This window comes from Carassius auratus, chromosome 3 (genome assembly GCF_003368295.1).
Source record: "Carassius auratus strain Wakin chromosome 3, ASM336829v1, whole genome shotgun sequence".
NCBI lineage: Eukaryota > Metazoa > Chordata > Actinopteri > Cypriniformes > Cyprinidae > Carassius > Carassius auratus.
The window spans coordinates 22945324-22967907 of record NC_039245.1 but is presented as its reverse complement, the minus strand read 5'-3'; the positions used below and the strand labels follow the sequence as shown (position 1 = coordinate 22967907).

Genomic DNA, 22584 nt, shown 5'->3' with positions numbered 1-22584 from the left:
TCCGGGTGTGTGCTCACAGTGTGTGTGTGTGTGTTCACTGCTCTGTGTGTGTGCATTTCGGATGGGTTAAATGCAGAGCACAAATTCCGCGTATGGGTCACCATACTTGGCTGAATGTCAAGTCACTTTCCTTTCACTTTCAAAAGGATAAAAAGCCAGCCAAGGATATATACAAATTCAGTATGTGTGATATTCTGTGCTTCTAGGACTTCTGAAATCTTATGATATTTTTCTGCACCCATGTTAAGAGGATAGAGCAGGCCAGTGTTGCCAGGTCTGCAAACAAAACTAGTCCTGTAGCCATTCAAAACGAGTGACTCTATATGAAAACTCAAAATATGCCACACCCATATTTAAAATATATATTTTACAGTCATTGTTATGTGATCTCTACTTCAAAATTTATATATTGATATAGTCATAAACAGTCTGTTTACATAAAAGAGCTCACAGGAGCACAAAGTCTTCCTACTGTATAAGTGTCACTCCTGATAAAAATAAAATAAAAATACCTTAAAGGTGCTGTAGGGAACTTTTGTAAAAAAAATATTGTTTACATATTTATTAAACCTGTCATTATGTCCTGACAGTAGAATATGAGACAGATAATCTGTGAAAAAAATCAAGCTCCTCTGGCTCCTCCCAGTGGTCCTATTGCCATTTGCAGAAAATCATCCGCTCCCGGTAAAAAACAACCAATCAGAGCTGCGGTCCGTAACTTTGTTTGTGTTCAAAATGTAGAAAAATGTATATAATAAGCGAGTACACCATGAATCCATTTTCCAAACCGTGTTTTTATCACTAGGGTTCACCTATAATAAGTGTTTATATTCAGACTATTTTAGATTGCTTCGGGGGCATCGCGGCGGAGTAACCCAGCACCTTTGTGATTCTTCATAGATATAAACAGAGAGAAGTAGTTCCGGCTACGATGTTCTTCCACAAGATGCAAGCAGTTCTGTTTATTAACTGCTAGAGCGTCAAAAGTTACCTACCGCAGCTTTAATCTAGCACAGTTTTATCATTGTTTGAAGATAAAATGTCAGTTGCATGTAAAAGCAAACTGTGCTTTTTAGAGGCCTCTGTTTGTTGCTGTCTTCTAATATTTTGTTTAAAAGTCATTGTTGACTCCAGGTGATGTTTGGACTGAATCCTTCCGCTTTACAGTATTCCAGAAATATTCCTTACCACAATAACCCAGCTCTGCTGTACCTACTCAAAACATCTTTTTAAAAACCTTGAGATGAAAGCTCGTCTTCTGGAAAGCTCTTGAATGCTAGTAATAATCTGGCTTTATTCCTACTGAGTTTGTCATGAATAATGCAGGCTGCAGCTTTAATAGTGTTGCTTTAATGGATGACCTTGTTTCCCTCAGCCTCTGGTTGAACTCAAGTTAGATGAGACTGCAGTCTGTAATTTAAGGAAGCCTCTTATCATTTCTCTCTCTTTCCGGCCTGAGGGGACATATGGTTCACCGATGGTCACAAACCTCAGGGTATGATATGTCAGCAGGGGTAAATGCTAAAGAGAACTCTACAAACTGAGTCTAATATCATGTTAGCAGTGGAAATCGATATCAGATATCTTTAAACAGATGTCTATATTTGATGGTTCTGGATGAGGAGAGGTTTTATGTATCTGTATGTGTCCCTCAGCCCCTGTTTTCCATGAGTGCTTAGGGTGAGAGACCTCACAGGTTTCTCTTCTCAGTCCAAATCAAAGAGAACAATATCTGGCCTCTGGTGAAGTTAAAGGTGGTCTTCAGTTTGAAGAAAATCCACCACCGTAGGAACTGTAAGACGACTGAAACGAAAAGCACATGCAGAAAAAAGGTGACTTCATGAATTCATTTAAATTTACAAACAAGCATAATTTACCTGAGTTGCAGGAAAGAATCCTGGAAGAGTTTGAGTACTTAATGCAATCAGCCATAATCATCAGAACTGGAATTGCACTGTGATTCTGATGCCAGACTTCTACAACGGATTATTTTGGAACAATATTATTCCGCTCTGATAATTGCTGTTGGTGAGACAGGGACTCACAATGCTCAAATGCAAATTTATAGATGGCTTTAGTACAAGGAGTTATGCCTTGCACTAAAGCTAACTATAATTTTGCATTTAAACATTTCACCAGTTCGCCATACAGTAGGTATGAAAATGTAACTTTCATAATGGGCCATTTATGGTCCCCTTCCCCCAATCCCTTCACCCCGGCCCCTCAGTATCTTTCACCCAGAAGCCTAATTTCCTGGCAGGGGACGTCTTCTGCAAACAGGCTGTTCAATGTCAAAATTACGCTCTACACCCTGATCAGTTTCCTGGAGCAGTTTGGCACAACTTTTGCAGAGCTATTTCTCAACAACCTTTTCCAAAACGGTCAAACTCATCTCAGGATTCATCACAGTCTCAGCCAACATAGAACAGTTGTAAAACAACCAATGAAAACTAGAAAACTAAGGTGTGCCAAGACAAACTATAATGCTGGCTTGGCAAAGAATTGTCTGCAAGCTTTGAAAACGCCTGCAAGTTTATTTAGGGTTTTGTTTGAATACTGTACGATCTATGAAGAATTAAGAGTTGGATAAGATCAATGATCAGTTTCTGCGTTTTAAACCACACCATTACAATGGCATTTTACATATAAAGGAATTGGTCATTAACTCTCATTAGTGAAGAAAATGGCATTTTATTCCAAAGGAATAAAACAGTCAGACATTATGTTCATTTTATTTTTCCCCTTATTTGGGAAAACTATGATGTTAAACAAACAATATCTAGCTATCCAGACATGTTCTTTAAATATACATGCCTTGGTAAAATAATGCTTACTTGCAAACCCAAAGTGCATAAAAATATCAGTTTTGAGATGCCTCTGGGTGTATTTAGCCTGTTAAGTGTTGCTTAAATCAGCCCTGTCACATCAAGAAGATGAATTACATCTGGACTTCACAGTAATTATTGAGACTGACTGTGGTCCATTGTGAACCTGAAGCTGACTAAAACAACAACAACTATCTATCTGTCTCTCTGTTTATAGATTGTTCTATCAGTAGATTGCTCTTTCAGTCTGTCTATTTGTCTGTGTACTTTTGTTTTGCAGTATAGTGTTCATGGAGATGTGGATCATCAGGGCTGTTAGAGTCGTCGTAGAGTCTCTGAGAAAGAAAACCAGGGCAGAAGTCAGAGGTCAGAGACACTGAACACACAATCCTGCTGAAGAGCCTCTAAGCTTAAACGCTTAAGTGGCCTTTTGCTTTAGAACATTTGCCAGTGGCAACATAAGGACAGAATAGCTGGATGAAGCTGTCACTAAAGGATAATGCCCTGAAATCCAAGAGAACTTGGACCTCAGAGAAGGAGATAAGACAGAAGTTCAGCAGGACGGTGGGAATTTATAGACATTTAAAACAGTCTTAGCCTGAGAAAATTACTCTGGTGCGTGACTTAAGGACCATAAGCAGTGCGTTGATCTGCTTTTCTGCATAGTTAATGAGCCTGTCATTAGTATTACTGGAATCTGCTCTTCCTGTTGTGCTGTTTGACGGCAGTTTATGAGGGCACAGACTGCTTTAATGTCATCTTTTATCTGAGTCACTCATAATGCTGCAAGAATTTACTAATTGGTAAGTTAAACATGTAAAATGCCTCAGATGTTGTCAGAGACACATTATGATAATGAAGGAAAATGGTCAAGACAGGACATGAGAAAGCTAAAGATCAAGTGTCAAAGAGTATTATTTAAAATTAAGAAAATTTAAAAAACTTTTACATTTTAAATGTATATTTTCTATGATTGATAAAATAAATAACATTTATAGAATAAATAATGAAAACTAAATTAATAATATGTGTGTGGATGATGACATTTTTCTAGTTACGCTCTGCTGTAAAATGTCGCTCATCAAAGGAAGGTCTGATTTGTTTTGTAAATCATTTAGAATGATTTGTGAAGTTCAAGTTCAGATTTCGAATTTTATTTTATTGACACTTAAAGGGATAGTTCATCCAAAATTTAAAATTAGGCCATAAAGTACTCACCCTCATAGCTGTACATGACGTTCTTCTTTCAGATGAATCCCAAATTGTCTTTGATCTTTTAAGCTGTTTGATGCCACTCAGCAGGTGTTTCACTGCATCAGTCCAAGAGAAGTTTAATAAAAAGCACATCCATAAAAAAAGTTTCTCACACAGGACAGGGTAGACAAAGGACTTCTGTAGTGAATTGATGAGTATTTGTAAGAAAAATATTCATATTTAAAACGTAATAATCACATTAATCTAGCTTGCGCTCACTGTTATAAACAAAGCAGTTCCGGAGAAATTACGAATGAGAGCAGCGTTGCGCATGCACTACTCAGAAGTGACGAATGCAGAAACGCAGTGGAGAGGTCAAAACAAAACAATGGTCACTAATTAGAAGTACAAAACAAGGATTTATAAAGAAGAATATTGGACGATTTCGATATATGCCAAGAGGAAACTGGTTTTCCTTTGCTTAACGGGGGGGGGGGGGGGGGGGGGGATGCAGTTTTTTTTTCTCCAGTTTTTCCAGTTTCCAGGAGCTCTGCTGTTTTAAGGAAAGAATTGGAAAGCTGTATTTTTCTTTTATAAATATGATAAAACTAAAGACTTTTTGGATATGAAGGATGCAGTACTACTCTATAGGTACTCAAGATTAACATGACATTAGATGAAACTGTGTTGTTATGTACCCTTTAAGTCAAGAAATTTTGCTTCCTTTGCTCCTGTTAACAAACATTTTTTTACAAGTTTACAACTGTGAGTGCAAGATAGATTACATTGATTTTAACATCATGAATATGGATATTTTTCTAACAAAATTGCATCGATTCACTACAAAATACCTTTGTTCATCCCCTCCGAATGCAGCGTTTTGGCCATAAATGATAGAAGAGCATTGCAAATGGTGTAGAAATGATTTTAGTATGTGATTTAATGACAGATCAGAGGATCACGTTAACATGATACAGTTACAGATATTCCATTGAGGGAGAGGAAGAAGACCACGAGTCCTTTGATGTGTCAACCAAACAGCTCCTAAATCTCTCTGAAAACACACAGGCGGCTGGTGTGTGTGTGTGTGTGTGTGTGTGTCTATGCATCACGAAGCATAACGGCCCAACCTGATCTGCCCATATGGCCTTGCGGATGCTGGAGCAGTCTATGGTCTAGATCTCTGCACTCCCAACCCCTCACGTCTCTTTCGTGTCCCTTCTAGCCACAGAGTCACTTTGAAGTGCCAATAAAATCAAAAGGAGGTGCTCACAAAGAACAAATCGCTAGCACAAAATGTATGTCTGCTGCTCCTTGTGTGTGTTTTTTCCACATTGTCAGACTCTTCAACACATAATAGAATTATCAGCACATAAATGTAACTATATGACAATAGCAGAACTGTTCTGGTAGGGTCATGAAACAACGCAAAAAGTGAAAATAGAGTTAAACTAACGTGTTCCAGCATAGTTTTAAGAAGGCTGTTCAACTTATAACATGGTGGAGAAAACAATTCCCATATGTTTTATTACTGCATGTCGGATCAAACTCAGGGTATTAGGGCACTTTTTAGAATCTGTGCCAACATGCCAATGTGAACAAATTTATTGACATCCTTCCTCAAAAACCATGAACAAAACTATGCAGGTAAAAGAACTCCATGAAATTCACTCTTAAAAATAAAGGTTTCAAACGTTTTTTTTTTCTTCCCAGTAATGCCATAGAAGAACAGTTTTGGGTTCCCCGAAGAACATTTTGATGAATTATTCTTAAAAGAACAACAGTTGCTTTGTGTTGGATCGCCACTAAATATTCAGTGTAAATTCTGGGTCTTGAAACAAAGCTAGAATTGCTGGTCCATATTGAATAAGCATTTTAATTGGATTTACTGACCAGAATCTAGCATTTCACATTAGTCTTAATCTTGTCCTAAAAACACCTTTCCTAAAAATTAACACAGTCACTGTCACCAAAAATTGGTACAGAAAACCTTTTTACTCAGAAATAACTAGCAAAGTTCACAATTAAATTGAAAGATACAGCAAGAAACACATAAAAGACTGAAATAGTGTTTTATTTACATATTTTTTTTATCTGTAATGCTATTATTTATGACAGATGTGAGTGTTTGCTTTGTCACTTTTAACTTGTGGAGTGGGTGTCCTGACAGGAAGACAATGTGTTTCACAGACACCAGTGCATGCAGGAAGTGCAGATACAGTCATCTCACACACATACACATACACATACATGTGTGCTAGATGAGATAAAGGGATTATTGGACTGCATGGCAGCTCTGGCGTAATCCTGATAATCCTGCAGAATGCTACAGGTGCTGGAGGTCCAAGGCCAAACTCACACACACACACAAACAGTGAGTTCTCAAATTCAGCAGTTTCTGAACTTTACCTCCGTACTCTAGAATAACATCATACCCTACATCTCTTTTCATGCTACAGTAAGTGTTTGGTGTCACCGTGACATGTTTCTAGCCAAGAGCGAGATGTGAGCAGTGGGAGAGGTACAAACATCTGCTGGAATCATGTCTAAACAATTCTGCATCGGGAATCCTCTGTGAGACGACTGCCATTTCTCTCACAACACTTAAACAAGCAAACAGAACTGTTGTTCATTTTTATTTCACAGTTCAGTGCATGAAGGATTGGTTTATGTTTCTTTAAGTCATTCATCATTCTGCTTTTAAGAGGCACAATTGCCAAATTAATTGTCAAAGCAATTATGAGCAAAATTGCATGTTTGTATTCACATCTTTGTAACATTTTGTTCAAAAACTGAAAAAGATGAGAGTGGGCTCATATTTTTTATTGCTCTGAAAGTTATTGTAACATTCTTTTTGTGACATTAAATTCCTTTTCTAAAATATACACACTGTAAACAAAAAGATTTAAAAATAAATAAACTAACAAACAGAAATACAATAAAGTAAGCAGCAGAATTGTTCTCATCATTGATAATAATACATTTTTTAATAGCAAATCTGCATATTAGAATAGTTTCTGAAGGATCATGTCACTGAAGACTGAATAATGCAGAAAATTTAGCTTTGCCATCACAGGAATAAACAGAAAGCAATTATTTTAAATTGTAAAATATTTCACTATATCGGTATGTTTTGCTGTATTTTGATCAAATAAATGGAGTATTGATGAGAATAAGATACTTCTTTCAATATCATAAATAAAGAAACTTACCGACCTCAAACTTTTGAACAGTTTTGTTATTGAAGCCCCTATTAAATTACATTTTAAATACATACATATAAAGATTAAAAAAATAATACTTAAGCCTTCAGAGCTTGGGCACGTGTTCTGATTGGTCAATCCTGCTGCCAATCACACGCCCCTCCTCTTTATATAGTGTGCATGGCCCGTCGTTCACTCACTCAGACAACATGAACCAGTGGGAGGCGACGGAGTGATGCGCAAAGACGCGCTCGTGCCACTGAACAACTGTGACTTTCTACATCTCCGGCAACGTTCAGACACCAAAATGACATGATTTCAACATCTGCCGGGGACTCGTGCTCCTATTTTTCCTATCCCGCGGAGATGCCTGCATGTTACACGGACCTATGCGGAGGAGCAAGTAACTTTACCAATATGCCCTATCGGACATTGACATTACACACAGGAGAGTCCTATGGAATATAGTCCGCTCTGTCACTCAGCTCAGCCGGTGAAAAACAAACTTTTCGTCTTCTGCATCATGCTGTCACTGTGGGTGTACATGCTGTACTGCTGTGCGGGCTACTCCTCCACCACACCGAGCTTCATGATGGAAGAAAGGAATCCACCCAGACCCCTCCAGAAACAAGACCTGGAGATGTTCCTCAAAAGCCAGTCCAGGGACTTACTAAACAACGAGAGTGATGCTGACAGCAGAGGAGACGGCTGGGAGGAAAACAAGGGCGATGTTGTTTATGACGAGGACTCGGGAGTAGCAGGTGCCCTGAACGGGTCCGAGACCAAAAAGTTGCCCCAAGCGATTATAATAGGGGTGAAGAAGGGCGGGACGCGCGCGCTGCTCGAGTTTCTGCGCCTCCATCCCGATATCCGCGCGGTGGGAGCGGAGCCGCACTTTTTTGATCGCAACTACGAGAAAGGACTCGAGTGGTACAGGTACTTTTTAATACAGTGTTATTCATACGTACGATTTACATTGTTAGAGAGCGTCAGGGTAAAAGCGGATTAAGAGCAGGGAATTATGTGGCTCATATTCATCCCAGTAGTGACATACACCTGTCAGTATTGTCATATTGTGAACTATGGGGGGCTTGAGGGGCTCTGGCTCCACTGTTGAAGGTTTTCAAAGAAAGTAAAACAAACAAAAGTTCGACGATTCTCGAAAAGGTTATTTATTTATTTATGATTATTATTATTTTACCATAAAAGTTAGATTCCAAGTTCTAAAATACAGTTATAATTGATACTGATAATAAAGTACCTCGGAATTAAAACAAGGACCTATAAATACATTTCCATGACCTTTCCAGTCCTTTGGGATTTGTATTATAGCCTATAATAGCCTAAAATAATTGCAGAACCGGAAAACTCTTTTATTTTTAAAAATGTTTTGTATAAAGAATTAGTGGTTGATTTTGTCATTATTACATTTTACATATTACAAACAGAACTAATGTTCATGGGCATGATGCATAAAAGAAATCAAGGGAGAGAAAAAGGCAGCTTGTTGAATGTTGTCCTTACGGAAATTATTTTTTTCCAGCACAGTGTAGTTTGGTAATAGTGAACTAGGCATAGATAAAATGTTGGATTGACCCAAGACAAACATAGACTAAACAAACATTGTGTTCTCTGCTTGTGTAACACCCCTCGTAGTCAGGTGCACTTTATCAATCTGTAGAGGTCTGACGCTCACCTTTGATTCCTAGTATTTGTATACTTTTACCAGACAACCATATTTAAAACAGATGAAATGATCTATATTTTCCCTTGTGTGATTTTACAGTAACTTTGAAATTCTGATTTGTAATGAGGTAAATTCGGTTAATTAGTCATCTCAATGGCAATGAGGGTCCAATTTACCTGATTTCACCCCAACATGGTGGTCACAGAAAGTTGTTTTGGCCAGTTCCCAGTTGACAGGGAATGTTCTCAGAACTTTCCAGGCTAACATTCCGGTTTCTTAAAAGTTATTTCAATAATATTAATAGAACTTCAGTATAAAGTTATCTGTTTTTTAACAATGTTCTCAAAATGTTAGCACAATATTTTCTTTTTAATAGTAAATTATTTAACTTTTTTTCTGAAATGTTTCAGCTGAATGATCATCTCAATGTTTTGTAAATATTAGTATTTGTTTCCGAATGTTCAGAGAACATTCAACTGTAACATTCTCATAATGTGTGCAAACTGATACAATTTAATGTTTCCTTAACATTTGTATAACCGAGAAAATGTTTTTTGAAACTTTAAAAACAAAACTATGTTTTGAATATTCATTGAACATTCTGTTTTGATTATCACCAGTAAATTTTGTCCATTTTAATAGTTATTTTGGCCCAGAACCACCTTTGGCCTGTTCAAACTAATAATCAATTTATGCAATTTGTTTCAAATATATATAAAAATAATATAAAATACACAGACAAAATGCTGACACATTCTGTTGGAAACACTAACAAAGGAAAATGCGGCCCAAAGCTTTTTATTGTTCGATCTGATATACAGACTTTCTGTGGAGGAATCTGAAGTCCCAGTTCCTTCGCTATTGATGCACAGTTGGAAGTACAAGGAAGAGGCAAAGAGCAGTATGAGCCCCTTTATCCAGGGAGCCTAGAAGACTAATTGTGAAGCAGAAGCATGGAGAGAGAATCATGTAGCCAGGTGGCCAAGTCTCCTGTGGAGGTATTGAGCTCTTCTGCACTGTTAGTCCAGCACAGAGGAGGCGTTCAGAAGGGTGACTGAGCACAGCAGGGCTGGAGAACTGGACTTTTCATACAACGCTTTTGAAGAAACCGAGGGCTGATCAGTTCAATAAACAGGCCATTCATCTGTGCATATTACTGTTTTTGTTTCTAATTAAAAAATATTTTACCCTTTAAAACATGCATTACAATAATACACTACAATAATACATTACAAAATTAACCATGTAAGGCCTGACATATAAAATAACAGTCAGACATTTATTTTTGAGACAGTCAGAACATAAATGTAATGCACTACAGTGATGATTGATAGATCCGCAAAAAGCCTGATGACAGATCCTCAGAAAGCCATACCTCAAAAGCCTGATGTAACATAGTTGTTACTCAGATTTTAACATGATTTTCATACACATGATGCATTTATAATCAAGTAAATATAAATTCAGTCTAAATGTTCATCTTGAAATATAACTAAAATATAAGATATAAGAATACAACCTAAAGGTGGACATGCTTACAATTATGCTAAAAGGCAATTGAATTCAGACAACAGAAGGCATAAATTTGAATAAAATATATTCAAATATATATATATATATATATATATATATATATATATATATATATATATATATATATATATTAATATAGCATAGTACTCTAAATAATACTGCTATTACAATGGTCATTTAATTTTGATATCTTGTTTTCAAGTAATCTTAATTATTATTCAAGCCATAGAATGGTATGTTGGTCAAAATGACTTCACAATATGGCAGTTTGAGAGGACACGAGAAACTAACAGAGATGTTTTCAGAAAAGGACATGCTGAAAAGATCTCTGATGCAATCATATTACTTATTGACTCCGAAGCAAACATCCCAGCAGTCTGATTGAGTTACAAGGAGTAGCCTGTTTGTGGATGGCAGATGCTGGCAGTAAATTGAAAGCGAGTCTATAGAGTGAGATGGTGGAGGTTTCAAAAGAGGATCTGTTGAACCCCTGAGGTTCTGCATTAACCCCTGTGAGAAAGAGCAGGCAATTAGAGTGAATTGTGTTGTTTCTTTCTTCACTTTGTATGCAAATGTGCTCAGAGGGTGAAAGTGCTTCTTGAGAAACCCAGCAGGATCTCCCTCAAAAAAAAAAAAAAAAAAAAAAACCTGAGGGGAGCAGAATGAGGGTATTCTTAAACCATGCACATAACTTTTCCACAGTCTTGAAAGATGTTGCTGTTGTGTTTACTGTTAAAATTGCTGCTAGCCTTTGTGTGGGATGGTAAGGCACAACTAGAACGATGGATTTCTTCTGTGTGAAACTGCACAGAGCCAGTTGATTATAATAATTTATAAACCTTGGCTATCCTCTTCACTGGCATATTGAAAGGGAGTCTAACTTTTCTGTTCAAAAACCAATTGAGCTGCCTTCCTGTCACTTGTCTAAATAAACAGCTGAAATATCCTCGTAGGTGAATCTAATGTCGCTAAGATAATACTCTTAATTTATATGGTGGTGGATAAGGACATCTTATAAGATTTTCCAAATGTGATAGACCACAAACATGAGGATAAAAAACAGATTTGTGTACACAGGAAATTCAGAATAAGCAAAGCGGACTATATGCAGGAAGTAATTGCAGTGATAGTGTTTGGAATGATTTTCACCGAAAATTCACGGAGAGAAAAAAGGAAAGGGTTTGGGTGAAGTCGTGGAGACATGGGACATGGTCTGTACAAGTTACAGAGTGAGCTTGAGGTGAGCAATGGTCACAAAATCAAACAGAATGTCAAAAAAAAAAATATTTTTATTTTTATAATTGTTCTCAGTTCTCTCTTGGAAAAGACATCTTTTTGTCTTTGAAATCGCCTTATTAAATAAACTTAAAACAATTGTTGTCAGATCTTACATCACTCTTTAAGAACGTGATCATTCGCTTTCTGATTGTATATTGTTTCATTTCACGTGAAAATCTTCAGAGCGTGCGCGCATGTGTCCTCAGGGTTCCTCTCACACATCAGGATTTCTGATCGTAAATATTAAACATGTTGAATATTTACGATTCGCGATCGGGGCAGTTCCGACGTTCTTCCGATCAGGTTCGGACACTCTTAACACACCTCACACCAAGGGAAAATCTGATAAAATAATCTGTAGAACCATCAAGATAATCGGGAAAGAGCTACGATTGTTGGAAGGGGGGAAATCGGCCCAAAATCAGACCGATCATCTTTTGGTGTGTACCCAGCATAAAGCGCTTTGAGTGCTTAGAAAAGTTCTATATAAAAGAATCATTATTAGTATTATATCGTACACACATATAACACAGGTTTTAGAGATTTCCTGACTAGAAGTAAAATGATTGAATTTACCCTTTACTGACCTATATCTTTAAATATATGTAAATTTTAATTTATGAGATAGCATGAATGGACCCGCAGCAACCCACCTTGTACTTTGATATGGGTCTGGAATGTGTCCCAGGCAAACTCTGTCAGATTATTTGAAGTAGCTGCATACCACCACTTCTCGTACACTCCTGGGTTTTCTGACAAAGTGATGTTCCCACATGAATTCCTTCCCATTGCTCTCTTAAAATGACCCATGCTAAGCACTCATTTTGCTTGTGAACAATTGGGTAGGATATACTTATGCAATAGGGTAAAAGGTGCTATGCTCTATTCACGGCTAAAAGTATTTAATGCAAATCATTTTCTAAGAAGCTAGGTATAAAATAGCATTTCCTGTTTCATACTTCTCTTTCACACACAGCTGAAAAGCTCATCAACAACTTAAGCATACTGAAGCAAACTGAAGCACTCAGAGACACTCTTTATTACAGTGAAGCAAATACTAATACTACTACTACTACTATGATTTTAGATGAAAATAAAATTTCCTCCACACATACATGTTACTCTATGGGTGGTGCACAGAAGGTTTAAATATAATATACACTACACTCCTTCAAAATAATGGTTCTTTATTGGCATCTACAGTTCTATGAAGAACCTTTAATTCTAATATTCAAATTTAAAATGATTGTTTTATATTTTAGTATATATTAAAACCTAATTTATTGCTGTGATGCAAAGCTGAATTTTCAGCATTATTACTCCAGTCCTCAGTGTTACATAATCTTTCAGAAATCATTCTAATACGCTGATTTGCTGTCCTTGAAAAATAATCTTTTGTAACATTATAAATGTTGTTACTGTCACTTTTGATTAATTTAATGCATCCTTGCTAAATAAAAGTATTAATTTATTTAAAAAACAAATGCTACAAAGACATCTTGGAAGAAATTAATAATCTTCACAGAATCGCATTATATTGTTAGTGTCATTTGCGTCCAAACATGTCAAAAATATATTCAAAGAAAATGATTTACACAAAGTCTACCTAAACATAATCAAATATAAATGTATATAAAAGTATTGTAAAAGCAACCCAGGTGTTTTATCAGAGCTGTGATTATAACAACTAAAAACACTGAGAAATTCCACAGAACAGTTGCATAAGCAGACAGCAACTCACTAAATCCCTGCTGTAAAGTGCTGTTCTGTGATGACAATCTTCTCAGCATCTCAAGCTATCCTGAGGGAACTTCAAAGAGTGCTGATACTTTAAAGGCATAAACACCAGCCTTTGAACATGCTACCTGATAGCAGATCATGTAAACATAGGTTTACAGAGAGCTCTTCAAAAACAAGCTCAAGAGAAGACACCGCTCACTTCCCTCTAGACAAAACAAGCTAATAACAGCCATCTAACAAAGCAAGCTCTCTAATTTAACCCTGTGTTGCTTGAGAGCTTTATTTCTCTTACAGTCCAAGAGGCTAGTAAAGACCTTATCACTATATCTAGAAGTCTGTTTTTTCTCTGTATTGTTCTTGGCTTGCAAAAAAAAAAAAAAAAAATTTACTCATTTATTAGTAGCGCTTGTTACAGCGAGCATCATTGCTATTGCTTATATTTAGTGTTAAGAGTATTTCCGGTACCTCTAACTTGTGTGGCTTGTTGTGCTATTACATTTTTGTAAGTGGTTAAGCATTTGACACATTTGAACATTTATCATTTTAACAGAGGATCCCAAGTTATATCTAGGGACAATAATATTTTGGAGACAATAAGCAACCACCCAGAATACATTGGCAATTGCATAGCAGTACATTATAAACAACTAGGGACATCCTAGCAAAAATATCTATTGATTTTGTATTTACAAGGGACATAACACACAGTTTCTGCCAATCTCATGCTAATCTTGAATACCTATAGCATAGTATTCAGTCTTTCATATCTCCAAAGAGTCTTTAGTTTTATCAGATTTGTAAAAGAAAGATACAGCGGTACCGCTGATCTCAGAAAACCGTCGAGCTCCTGGAGGTGCGGCGTGGGTGGAGCTAAAGATTCACGAGCACTCGCGTAGCGATCATCTGTAAGCTGTGACATTGATATGAATAAAACAGGAACAAACTTTATTGACTCAAATTGTATTTAAATTGTAAACAACTCCGTTGCTGCCCTACAGAAACAAACTGCATCCACTGTTGAACCACATTAGTTCAACATCGCAACAATAGTTCAACAATAAGAGGTCGCTGTGTCGCTGTCACATGTGCTAATTAAACGATTCAAGATCTCTGAGATGCTGCCCTATTTAATATGGCAGCTGATGTCTATTTTACTATTAATTTTGTTCCCTGTCATTTTGCTTTATTTTAAGTTTGATTCATCGTGGGTTCCCATTTACGTAATAGTCCGTGGTTCCCATTCATACACACACACACACACACACAAACACACACACGTTTGTTTTTGTGAAAAGTGGGGACATCCCATAGGCGTAATGGTTTTTATACTGTACAAACTGTATATTCTGTGGCCCTTCACCAACCCTCCCCCTACACCTAACCCTCTCAAGAAACTTTGTGCATTTTTACTTTGTCAAAAAAACTAATTCTGTATGATTTATAAGCGTTTTGAAAAATGGGGACATGGGTTATGTCCTCATAAGTCACCCTCTCTGCCGCTGTAGTTTCAAATGCCTAAGTTTGCAACACTGTTTGCAAATGTTCATTTTAAACTATGGTTTTGGGTAACACCAAATCTTTGAACTATGTTGGTTTGGTAAAAAGGGAATTTGCAACCATAGTTAGCAAATTATGCTTTTGGGAAACACACCCCTGGTTCATGTGTGCACACGCTCTTCCTGGACAAGTGCCCATACAAGGAATTCAGAAGTGTATTTGTCATACAGTATGTCCAACTCATTTTTGAAACTTTGGCCATGTTTAACATGAGAATACAACTCTTTAACAGATAAATCAGAATGAATGAAATAGCATTAGACCTCCCCTTTAAGGCGAAATTAATTTACTAAAAATAACAAGAACTTACAAAAAAAAAAAAAAAAAGAAATAGTTTACTAAAGGTATATTTGTACTTCCATAAACAAAAAAGTGGATTAGGAATATAACTAATAAATTTAAAGCATACCTATGAAAAACTTTTGAGTACACAACAGGATTTACAGTACATTTTATATGTAATTTCATTAATTACTTCAATTTTCTTTGAAATATGGTTAAAGTGAACTGCTGGATGTACTGACAAGCATTTAAACTATACAAAAATATAGCTTATTGGCATTTCTGTAAAAAACCTGTATGTCATGTATTTAAATATATTTGTAATTGCACATTTGTAAAAAAAAAAAAGAGTTGCAATTCAGTACATTTAAATATATTGACTTTAAATGTAATATTGAATAAAACACCACAGTTTCAATTATAATTAAAATTTGTTTTACATGTGCTTTAGTATGTTATTCCAAATAAAGCATGACAAGATTATTCAAATGTAATGAATGAAAATGTACATTAAAGTAAACATTTGATATTGAGTGCACTTAAGTTTGTTAAGAAACACCCATGAAAGTGTACTCTCTTCTAGTGCACTTAAATGGCCTTTTATTTCCTTAACATTCCATGCAAATAGTTTTTATAAAATATTCTTAAGTACACTACAAGTGCACATTCAGACCAATGACGCACACTTTTTTTTTTTCGTAAAGCAAGCAGAGTTCACAAAATGTCAAATCTAGTTTCACTTTTCACACATTTGTTGCTTTTCTTTTTTGCTAATCATGCAGATCTTGGCCACTTGTTACACAGAAGCAAACTTTAATGAGTGTTGCATAAAAGAGCACGCTGGATTATGACGTTTAGACAGCCATTGCTTCCTGGCTGCACAGTGTGTTAAGAAGAACAAACTGCAAAAGCTTGTCGCTCTTTTCCCAACAGCACTTATGTCTGTGTCTGTCTGCTTGTATGAATAATGCATGCGGTTCTGATTCAGTTCTGTTTTGTTTAGGGACCAGGTGGAAAGTTTGATCAGTTGTGTTTCATTCCCCTCTGGGTTACTACAAAAGGCTCTGCTTGTGTATCTAGGGTACTGTGAACGTAATTGCAGTGATACAGAGGCCTCTCTCTCCCCATATGCATCTATTAGGTTTATGTTTTTTTTTTCACACCACTTATTAATGATGAGGGTCATTGCAAGAGAGGTTTCTAAGATTACATAAGATGCACCGTATGCATTTTTTTTTTTTTTTTTTGTGGTAGTTGGTTAATGAGCTCGACCCACTACAATCCCCCTGACAGGATTAACCTCATCCCTCGACTCCTCAACGCACTTCTTTCTTCTCCTCTCCTTGTTTCCTCCTCCAGTACAAATGCTTTCCCGCCTCCCCAGTAATTGCTTAGATATTATCTATTAAACGTTGTCTTGAAGGAGAGGTTAAGACAACAGTTTACGCATAGTAACGTGTCTATATATAAACACCTCATTAATGGGTGTAATCATTGCGGCAACATATCTTTTCCAACATCTGTCAATGTCAAAATTCTTATCACTGGCAACTATAAATGATAAATCATCTGTTGTTTCAAGCAGAATACTTGACAGGCTTGTCCAAACTGTATACACATTCATCTTGTTTGACACTTAAAATGGCTCATGATATGATATATCATGATGTTAAAGTAGATAGTGATGTTATATATTGCATAATAATGCATTATTGCATGTTTCTGGTCTTGCATAAACCTCAACTGACCTAGTTCAGCCATTCTCCACTTGCTAGCTGTTGTGTTAATTTTATCTGACTAAAGAAATATACAGATGTTCTCTCCAAACATCCAGATTTCAAACCAGCAAAGGCAATCTAAACCATTGTTCTTACCTTTGATGTCTTCTCTGTGGCAATGGAGAGTTCTGCACTTCTTCCCACCAGAACCAGATCAGCTCAGTTGAGTCTTTGCCTCTGCAGAGCTTGGCAATACAGAATCAGGAACAAACTAGAATAATAACTTTACTCGTAATAAATTACTCAGAGACTTGTTTAAAGGTTTTTACGCATCACCATTGTACATGGCTTCGCTTTATTTTAAACACTAACTCATAAGCAAAATATTAACAAGTAAAAAACAAAAGTAAAAGCGTAAGTCTTCACCCCGAGATGCGGCAGGGGATGTGTCCAAACCATAACATTATATAGTCCCCAAAAACAATACATCATTTCTTCCGGATGCCTCCTTTTGGTAAAACACATTAACACATCCGCTTGCACGCACACACTAACAGTCAGGTTGCTATGGATACAGGAAGTTAACATCTCCTTATTTGGCAACCCCTCTTCTGCACACATACATTAAGTAATTGCTGCTCTATCTTCTTTCCATTAAAGCAAATTAATCTTTTCTTTAAGCTGTTACAAAATCTTAAGGCGTAGGCTAAGTAAGTGACTATTGCTAAACTGCACAGCATCCTCCTCCCTGTGTTAATCAGATTAAACACATTACAATACAATTTTTTAGAAAGAAAGTCCATCCTGCAATCCAGATTGCAAGATGCATTTCCTTGCACACTCATTGTTATCTTAGCAAAAAGCAAGCATACGTGACAGTCTCAACTGGCGTACGTGACAGTCTCAACTGTTGAGCAAATGTTAACATCATACATTTCTTAATACTGCCTTTTTAAAAGTTGATGTCTAACAATTCATATATCTCATTATTACCTTTTAAGGGTTTTCTGGTCTTGCAACAGAGGTTTGCAATCTCAAGGCCTCGATTCCATTTGCCAGAGACTGTAACTCTAAATCAACATTAACCAACTCAATACAATTAATGATTTCTCTCATCATTTTTATTATCTTCTTATTCATGCCTTCTTGTCTTCGCACCAGTCGAATTATTCTTCTTATCTTAGAAACGATTTTCTGCTGGTCCGTCGGTTGATCTCCTCTTCTGTTTCTCTCGACGCTTGTCTTTCTTCTTTTGTCGTTTAACTTTCTTGCTCCAGTCTTTCTGGAGGCCTTCAACAAGTAAATCATCCAAATCAATCTTTAATTTACCTGATTCATTATCACAGTTACCCAGTGAGACACGATTGGAAATATTGTGACTAGGTGACCCCATCTCAAAATTGGGAATCTCCAAAACATAGCTAAAGTTAAAAGACTAATTTGCCAATTACAGCTCCTGGCTTGATACTGCTGATTCAGGTATCACGGGACTGAAATGAACTCTACATACAACATGCACGAACCTACTCTGAGATCAAACAATGGGTAAAAGCGAGGATGCTGTATCTTTTATGTACATTTGTCTTTTCTATTGTGTGCTAAAAAAAACTTATTTGATGAAGAGTATTTTCAATGTCATTCAAAGTGCAGAGATCCAGTATTGACTCTAAGTGTCTGTGTAGTTTCTCAGATTTACTCATGTCTGCTTTGGATCTGAAAATATGGCTTTCTATACATTTACGTCCACACCTTTTGGTCCAATCTTTAGCTATTTTCTTTGTAGTCTTGCGTAACAACTTTTTAAACCACTGTTAGGATTCTTTTAGATAAATAAACATGAAGAGACAAGCTGACAATATTTTGATTCAGTTTGGATTTATCTTTAAATCACTTTTCACTGTACGTATTATTCCAAAGCACCCTGTTACGTAACATGTACTTACTATAGTAATAACAGTTAATTATGCATAATTACAAGCAACTAATCCTAAACCAAATTTTCCCACTAATCTTAACCCTAGAGGAAGTACGTGTAGTTGATTAGCATTACATTATTATATTAAAGTGCACCGGATACAACCATCTGCGAAATGCAATTTTGACAGAGCTGGATCTCTTCTGATGCTGATACTGTTCTCACAGACAGAGAAGTGTGTGTACTACTATAGTCCTGCTGTTTTTCATATCTGTGCTGTGAATCATGAATCCTCCTTTGATACTCACCCACCCCTTGTCTCTCTGCTCCTAGGGAACTAATGCCTGAAACTCAGGAGGGTCAGCTGACTATGGAGAAGACACCAAGCTATTTTGTAACGAAGGAGGTCCCAGGCCGGATCCATGCCATGTCCAAGGACACTAAGCTGATAGTTGTGGTTAGAGACCCAGTAACCCGGGCGATCTCGGACTACACGCAGACCCGCTCAAAGAAACCCGACATCCCGTCCTTTGAGAGCTTGACTTTTAAAAACATCACAGCGAATCTAATAGACACCTCGTGGAGTGCGGTGCAGATCGGCATGTACGCCAGGCATCTGGAGCAGTGGCTGCAGTTTTTTCCCATGAGCCAGTTGTTGTTTGTGAGCGGGGAGCGTCTGATCAGCGACCCGGCTGGGGAAATGGCCCGCGTACAGAACTTTTTGGGCCTGAGGAGGGAGGTCACGCACAAACACTTTCACTTTAACCCCGCCAAGGGCTTCCCTTGCCTCAAGAGACCTGAAAGCAATACCAAACCGCACTGCCTTGGCAAAACTAAAGGCCGCACGCATCCAAACATCCACCCAGATGTGATTCAAAGACTGCGAGACTTCTACACGCCATTTAACAAAAAGTTCTACCACATGACCGGCCATGACTTTGGCTGGGACTGATTTTGTAGTTTTTGGGAGCACATCTTAAAATAATTAATTGTAAAAAGTATAGAACTATTTTATAATAATTTATTGAAAATAATATACTCACTCGGCTGCAATCTGTTGTTGTACGTACTGCAATTTTCTACCTTTCACATTCCAGTCAAATCTGATATACTGTCTTTTTTAATAGGGAAATAAAAAATTATTTGAAGTAGGAATTTAGGAGAGGGGGTGTCTGACAAAGGAAAATAGCACAATGAAACTAATTACGGGTATTCAATGAGTCATGGAAAACATTTATCTGTTCAGTTACGTAAAAGTCCCTAATTGTTGCTTTAGTGAACATTATCTACTGTTATTCTTTCTTTTCTTTTTTTTTTTGAGGATTCCAGCATGCCATCCTTCATTTTAAAGGGTTATAAGAGATTATTATTTTGTCTCAGCTGTTCCAAAGCCACATTTTGTGGATCAATACACATTAAACTATATGACTTGTCAATAATGGCAGAAAAATGAAGTTTGGGACACCGGCTGTTTAACTTCTTTTAGGAAAATGTAATTTTCAACATCAGCATTACACACAGGAAGTCCTTGAAGACAGATACTTTAACTGTGTTTGACTCTCTGTTACAAAAGTCTGAGACTGTATTTATAATTCTCAAGAAGAGAAAGGCAATGCAATGCAGCTAGACAGAAATGTTCACACATCTCTTTCTATATAATGACTCCATGTTACTGTACGACTCTGCATGAAAAAAATGTTTTAAGTCTAAGGGCCTTTTCAGTATGAATATGAAATGGAGAAGTTCAGTTAACTCATTTCATACCTCACAAGAATTACAAAAAGGGAAAGTGAAGTTTCCCTAGTCATGATTATTTTTCATACATGAGTGGTTGAGTTTTATTCAACCCTTATTATGTACTTTCAAATGCTGTTTTTTTAATCTGATGAAAATTTGTTACAAATTTATTGTACGATTGTTTCTTTCCAACTTCAAACCAAACAGTCCTGTCAGAGGTACGAGACACTGAGTATTTCTGTGCTGTGATGAAATAAATCTATTTTTTACCAGCATTTAACATGTCTTATATTCTAGTGTTTACTGAATTACAAGTATCATTTTTCATGCTTTCCAAAAAACATGTTAAGCAGAAAATCTGTTTTCAACAGTATAAATAATAATAATATTATTATTTTTTAAGCATCAAATCAGCATATTAGACTGATTTCTCAAGGATCATGTGACAATGCAACATAAAAGCATTTAAATTGTGATAATATTTCACAATATAACTGTTTTTAATATATTTTGGATCAAATAACTGCAGCATTGGTGAGCATAAGAGAGTTCTTTAAAAAAATTAAATATTGAAAAGTATACTCCAGTGTTTCGACTGTTAGTGTATAACCTAAAATATTTAACAGATTTTTACTTAATGTTACTTAGAATAATTAGAGAGCAATAATTTCTAAAGAAACATTGATTAATCTAATAGCAAATATATTCATATTTCCTTGTACATACACTGGTCTGTTATGCTTGGAAAATTGTTTCCGTACACAACAAAACGAATTCCAACTTTTGATCTCACAATTCAGATTTTTGCAAATTTGAGTTAACATCTAGCCTTTTTTTTTTCAATTCTTCATCTCACAATTCAGATTTCTTTCCTCACAACTGCAAGGTGTAAACTCATAATTTTTTTCTGAATTCATAGTTTGCATCTTGCACTTTTTTTCAGAATTCTCAGATTACATCTTATAATTATGTACTTCAGAACTGCAAGATAAACAAGTTGCAATTACAATTCTACATTTCTTTGGTGGAAACAACATTTACATTTATATAACATGTGCTAAAGACTTGAAAGTAATTACAATGATGTTTATCAGTGACCTATACACCATTTCCTGCTAAATGATGAACAGCAATGCAAATTAACATTAGTTTGTCATTTGTTAATCACCACCTTCAGAAAAAGAGCAATTGGATGTAATAGGAGTTTGCCCGTTTGGGTTTATTCAATCTGTACTGTCAGATTGTGAGACCAGCCATAATATTACCACCAATTCGACTACTATTTTTCAACCTGGTGAGCTGTTTTCTGGGGCTTCGGGAGAAAGCATAGCCTCTAGCACTTGTTGTTAGGTCACAGGAGACCATTTTAAGGGTGGAGATGTTTCCCTTGGGCTCCTGAAACAGCACCTGCTGTTAACTTGCACATCATGACCTCTGTTACCTTGGTGATCCAAGAGAAATTAGAGCCTTGCAAACACTCAAATAATTCTGTTCCTGCATTTCAAACACTTTACTTCCCCTATACATCAAATAAACTATTCAACACAACTGTAAAATGAAAGCAGCTTCAGTGTGTTCCTGCATCGACAAGCCTGAAAAAACTGTTCACAACTTCAATCAAGATGACGTTTTACACTTGAGGCAGTCATGCCCGTCCTCTGTAGTCCCATGATTTTATGTGATCAACAAGCAGTGATTACCTCCATATATTATCAGGCAATCTATTACAAACGGCCAATCGTTTAGCTGTTAGCGCGACATAAAAGAAGCCCCTTGCGATACAGAATTCCAGACAGAACTCATGAAGAAGTACCCTCTCAGCAATAAACTGTAAATGCTTTCTCCCATGCAGCTGGGGGATTGTTGTTTGCACAGATAACCTCAGGCTGAAATGCTAGCTGCTGTTGTTTGACGG

At 36.5% G+C, this 22584-nt stretch overlaps 2 protein-coding genes across 2 annotated transcripts in view; one reads left to right on the top strand and one right to left on the bottom strand.

Moving 5' to 3' along the window:
* Positions 1 to 17277, bottom strand: part of arhgap44a (Rho GTPase activating protein 44a) — a 79902-nt gene extending 62625 nt beyond the window's left edge. The window contains exon 1 of the mRNA XM_026215159.1: positions 17174 to 17277. The gene's annotated coding sequence lies outside the window, so the exon portion shown is untranslated. The remainder of the gene's footprint in view (positions 1 to 17173) is intronic.
* Positions 7410 to 20944, top strand: hs3st3b1a (heparan sulfate (glucosamine) 3-O-sulfotransferase 3B1a). The gene is made up of 2 exons (XM_026215171.1): positions 7410 to 8158; positions 19266 to 20944. The coding sequence occupies exons 1-2, from the start codon at positions 7680 to 7682 to the stop codon at positions 19882 to 19884; spliced, it is 1098 nt and encodes a 365-aa protein (XP_026070956.1). The 5' UTR covers positions 7410 to 7679; the 3' UTR covers positions 19885 to 20944.
* Positions 20945 to 22584: the final 1640 nt, after the last annotated feature.

Bases quoted from the DNA above. Each gene is read 5' to 3' on its own strand.
- hs3st3b1a (XM_026215171.1), top strand. From the start codon at position 7,680: ATGGAATATAGTCCGCTCTGTCACTCAGCTCAGCCGGTGAAAAACAAA. The intron at 8,159-19,265 runs GTACTTTTTAAT...CTCTGCTCCTAG, and splicing joins AAAGGACTCGAGTGGTACAG to GGAACTAATGCCTGAAACTC.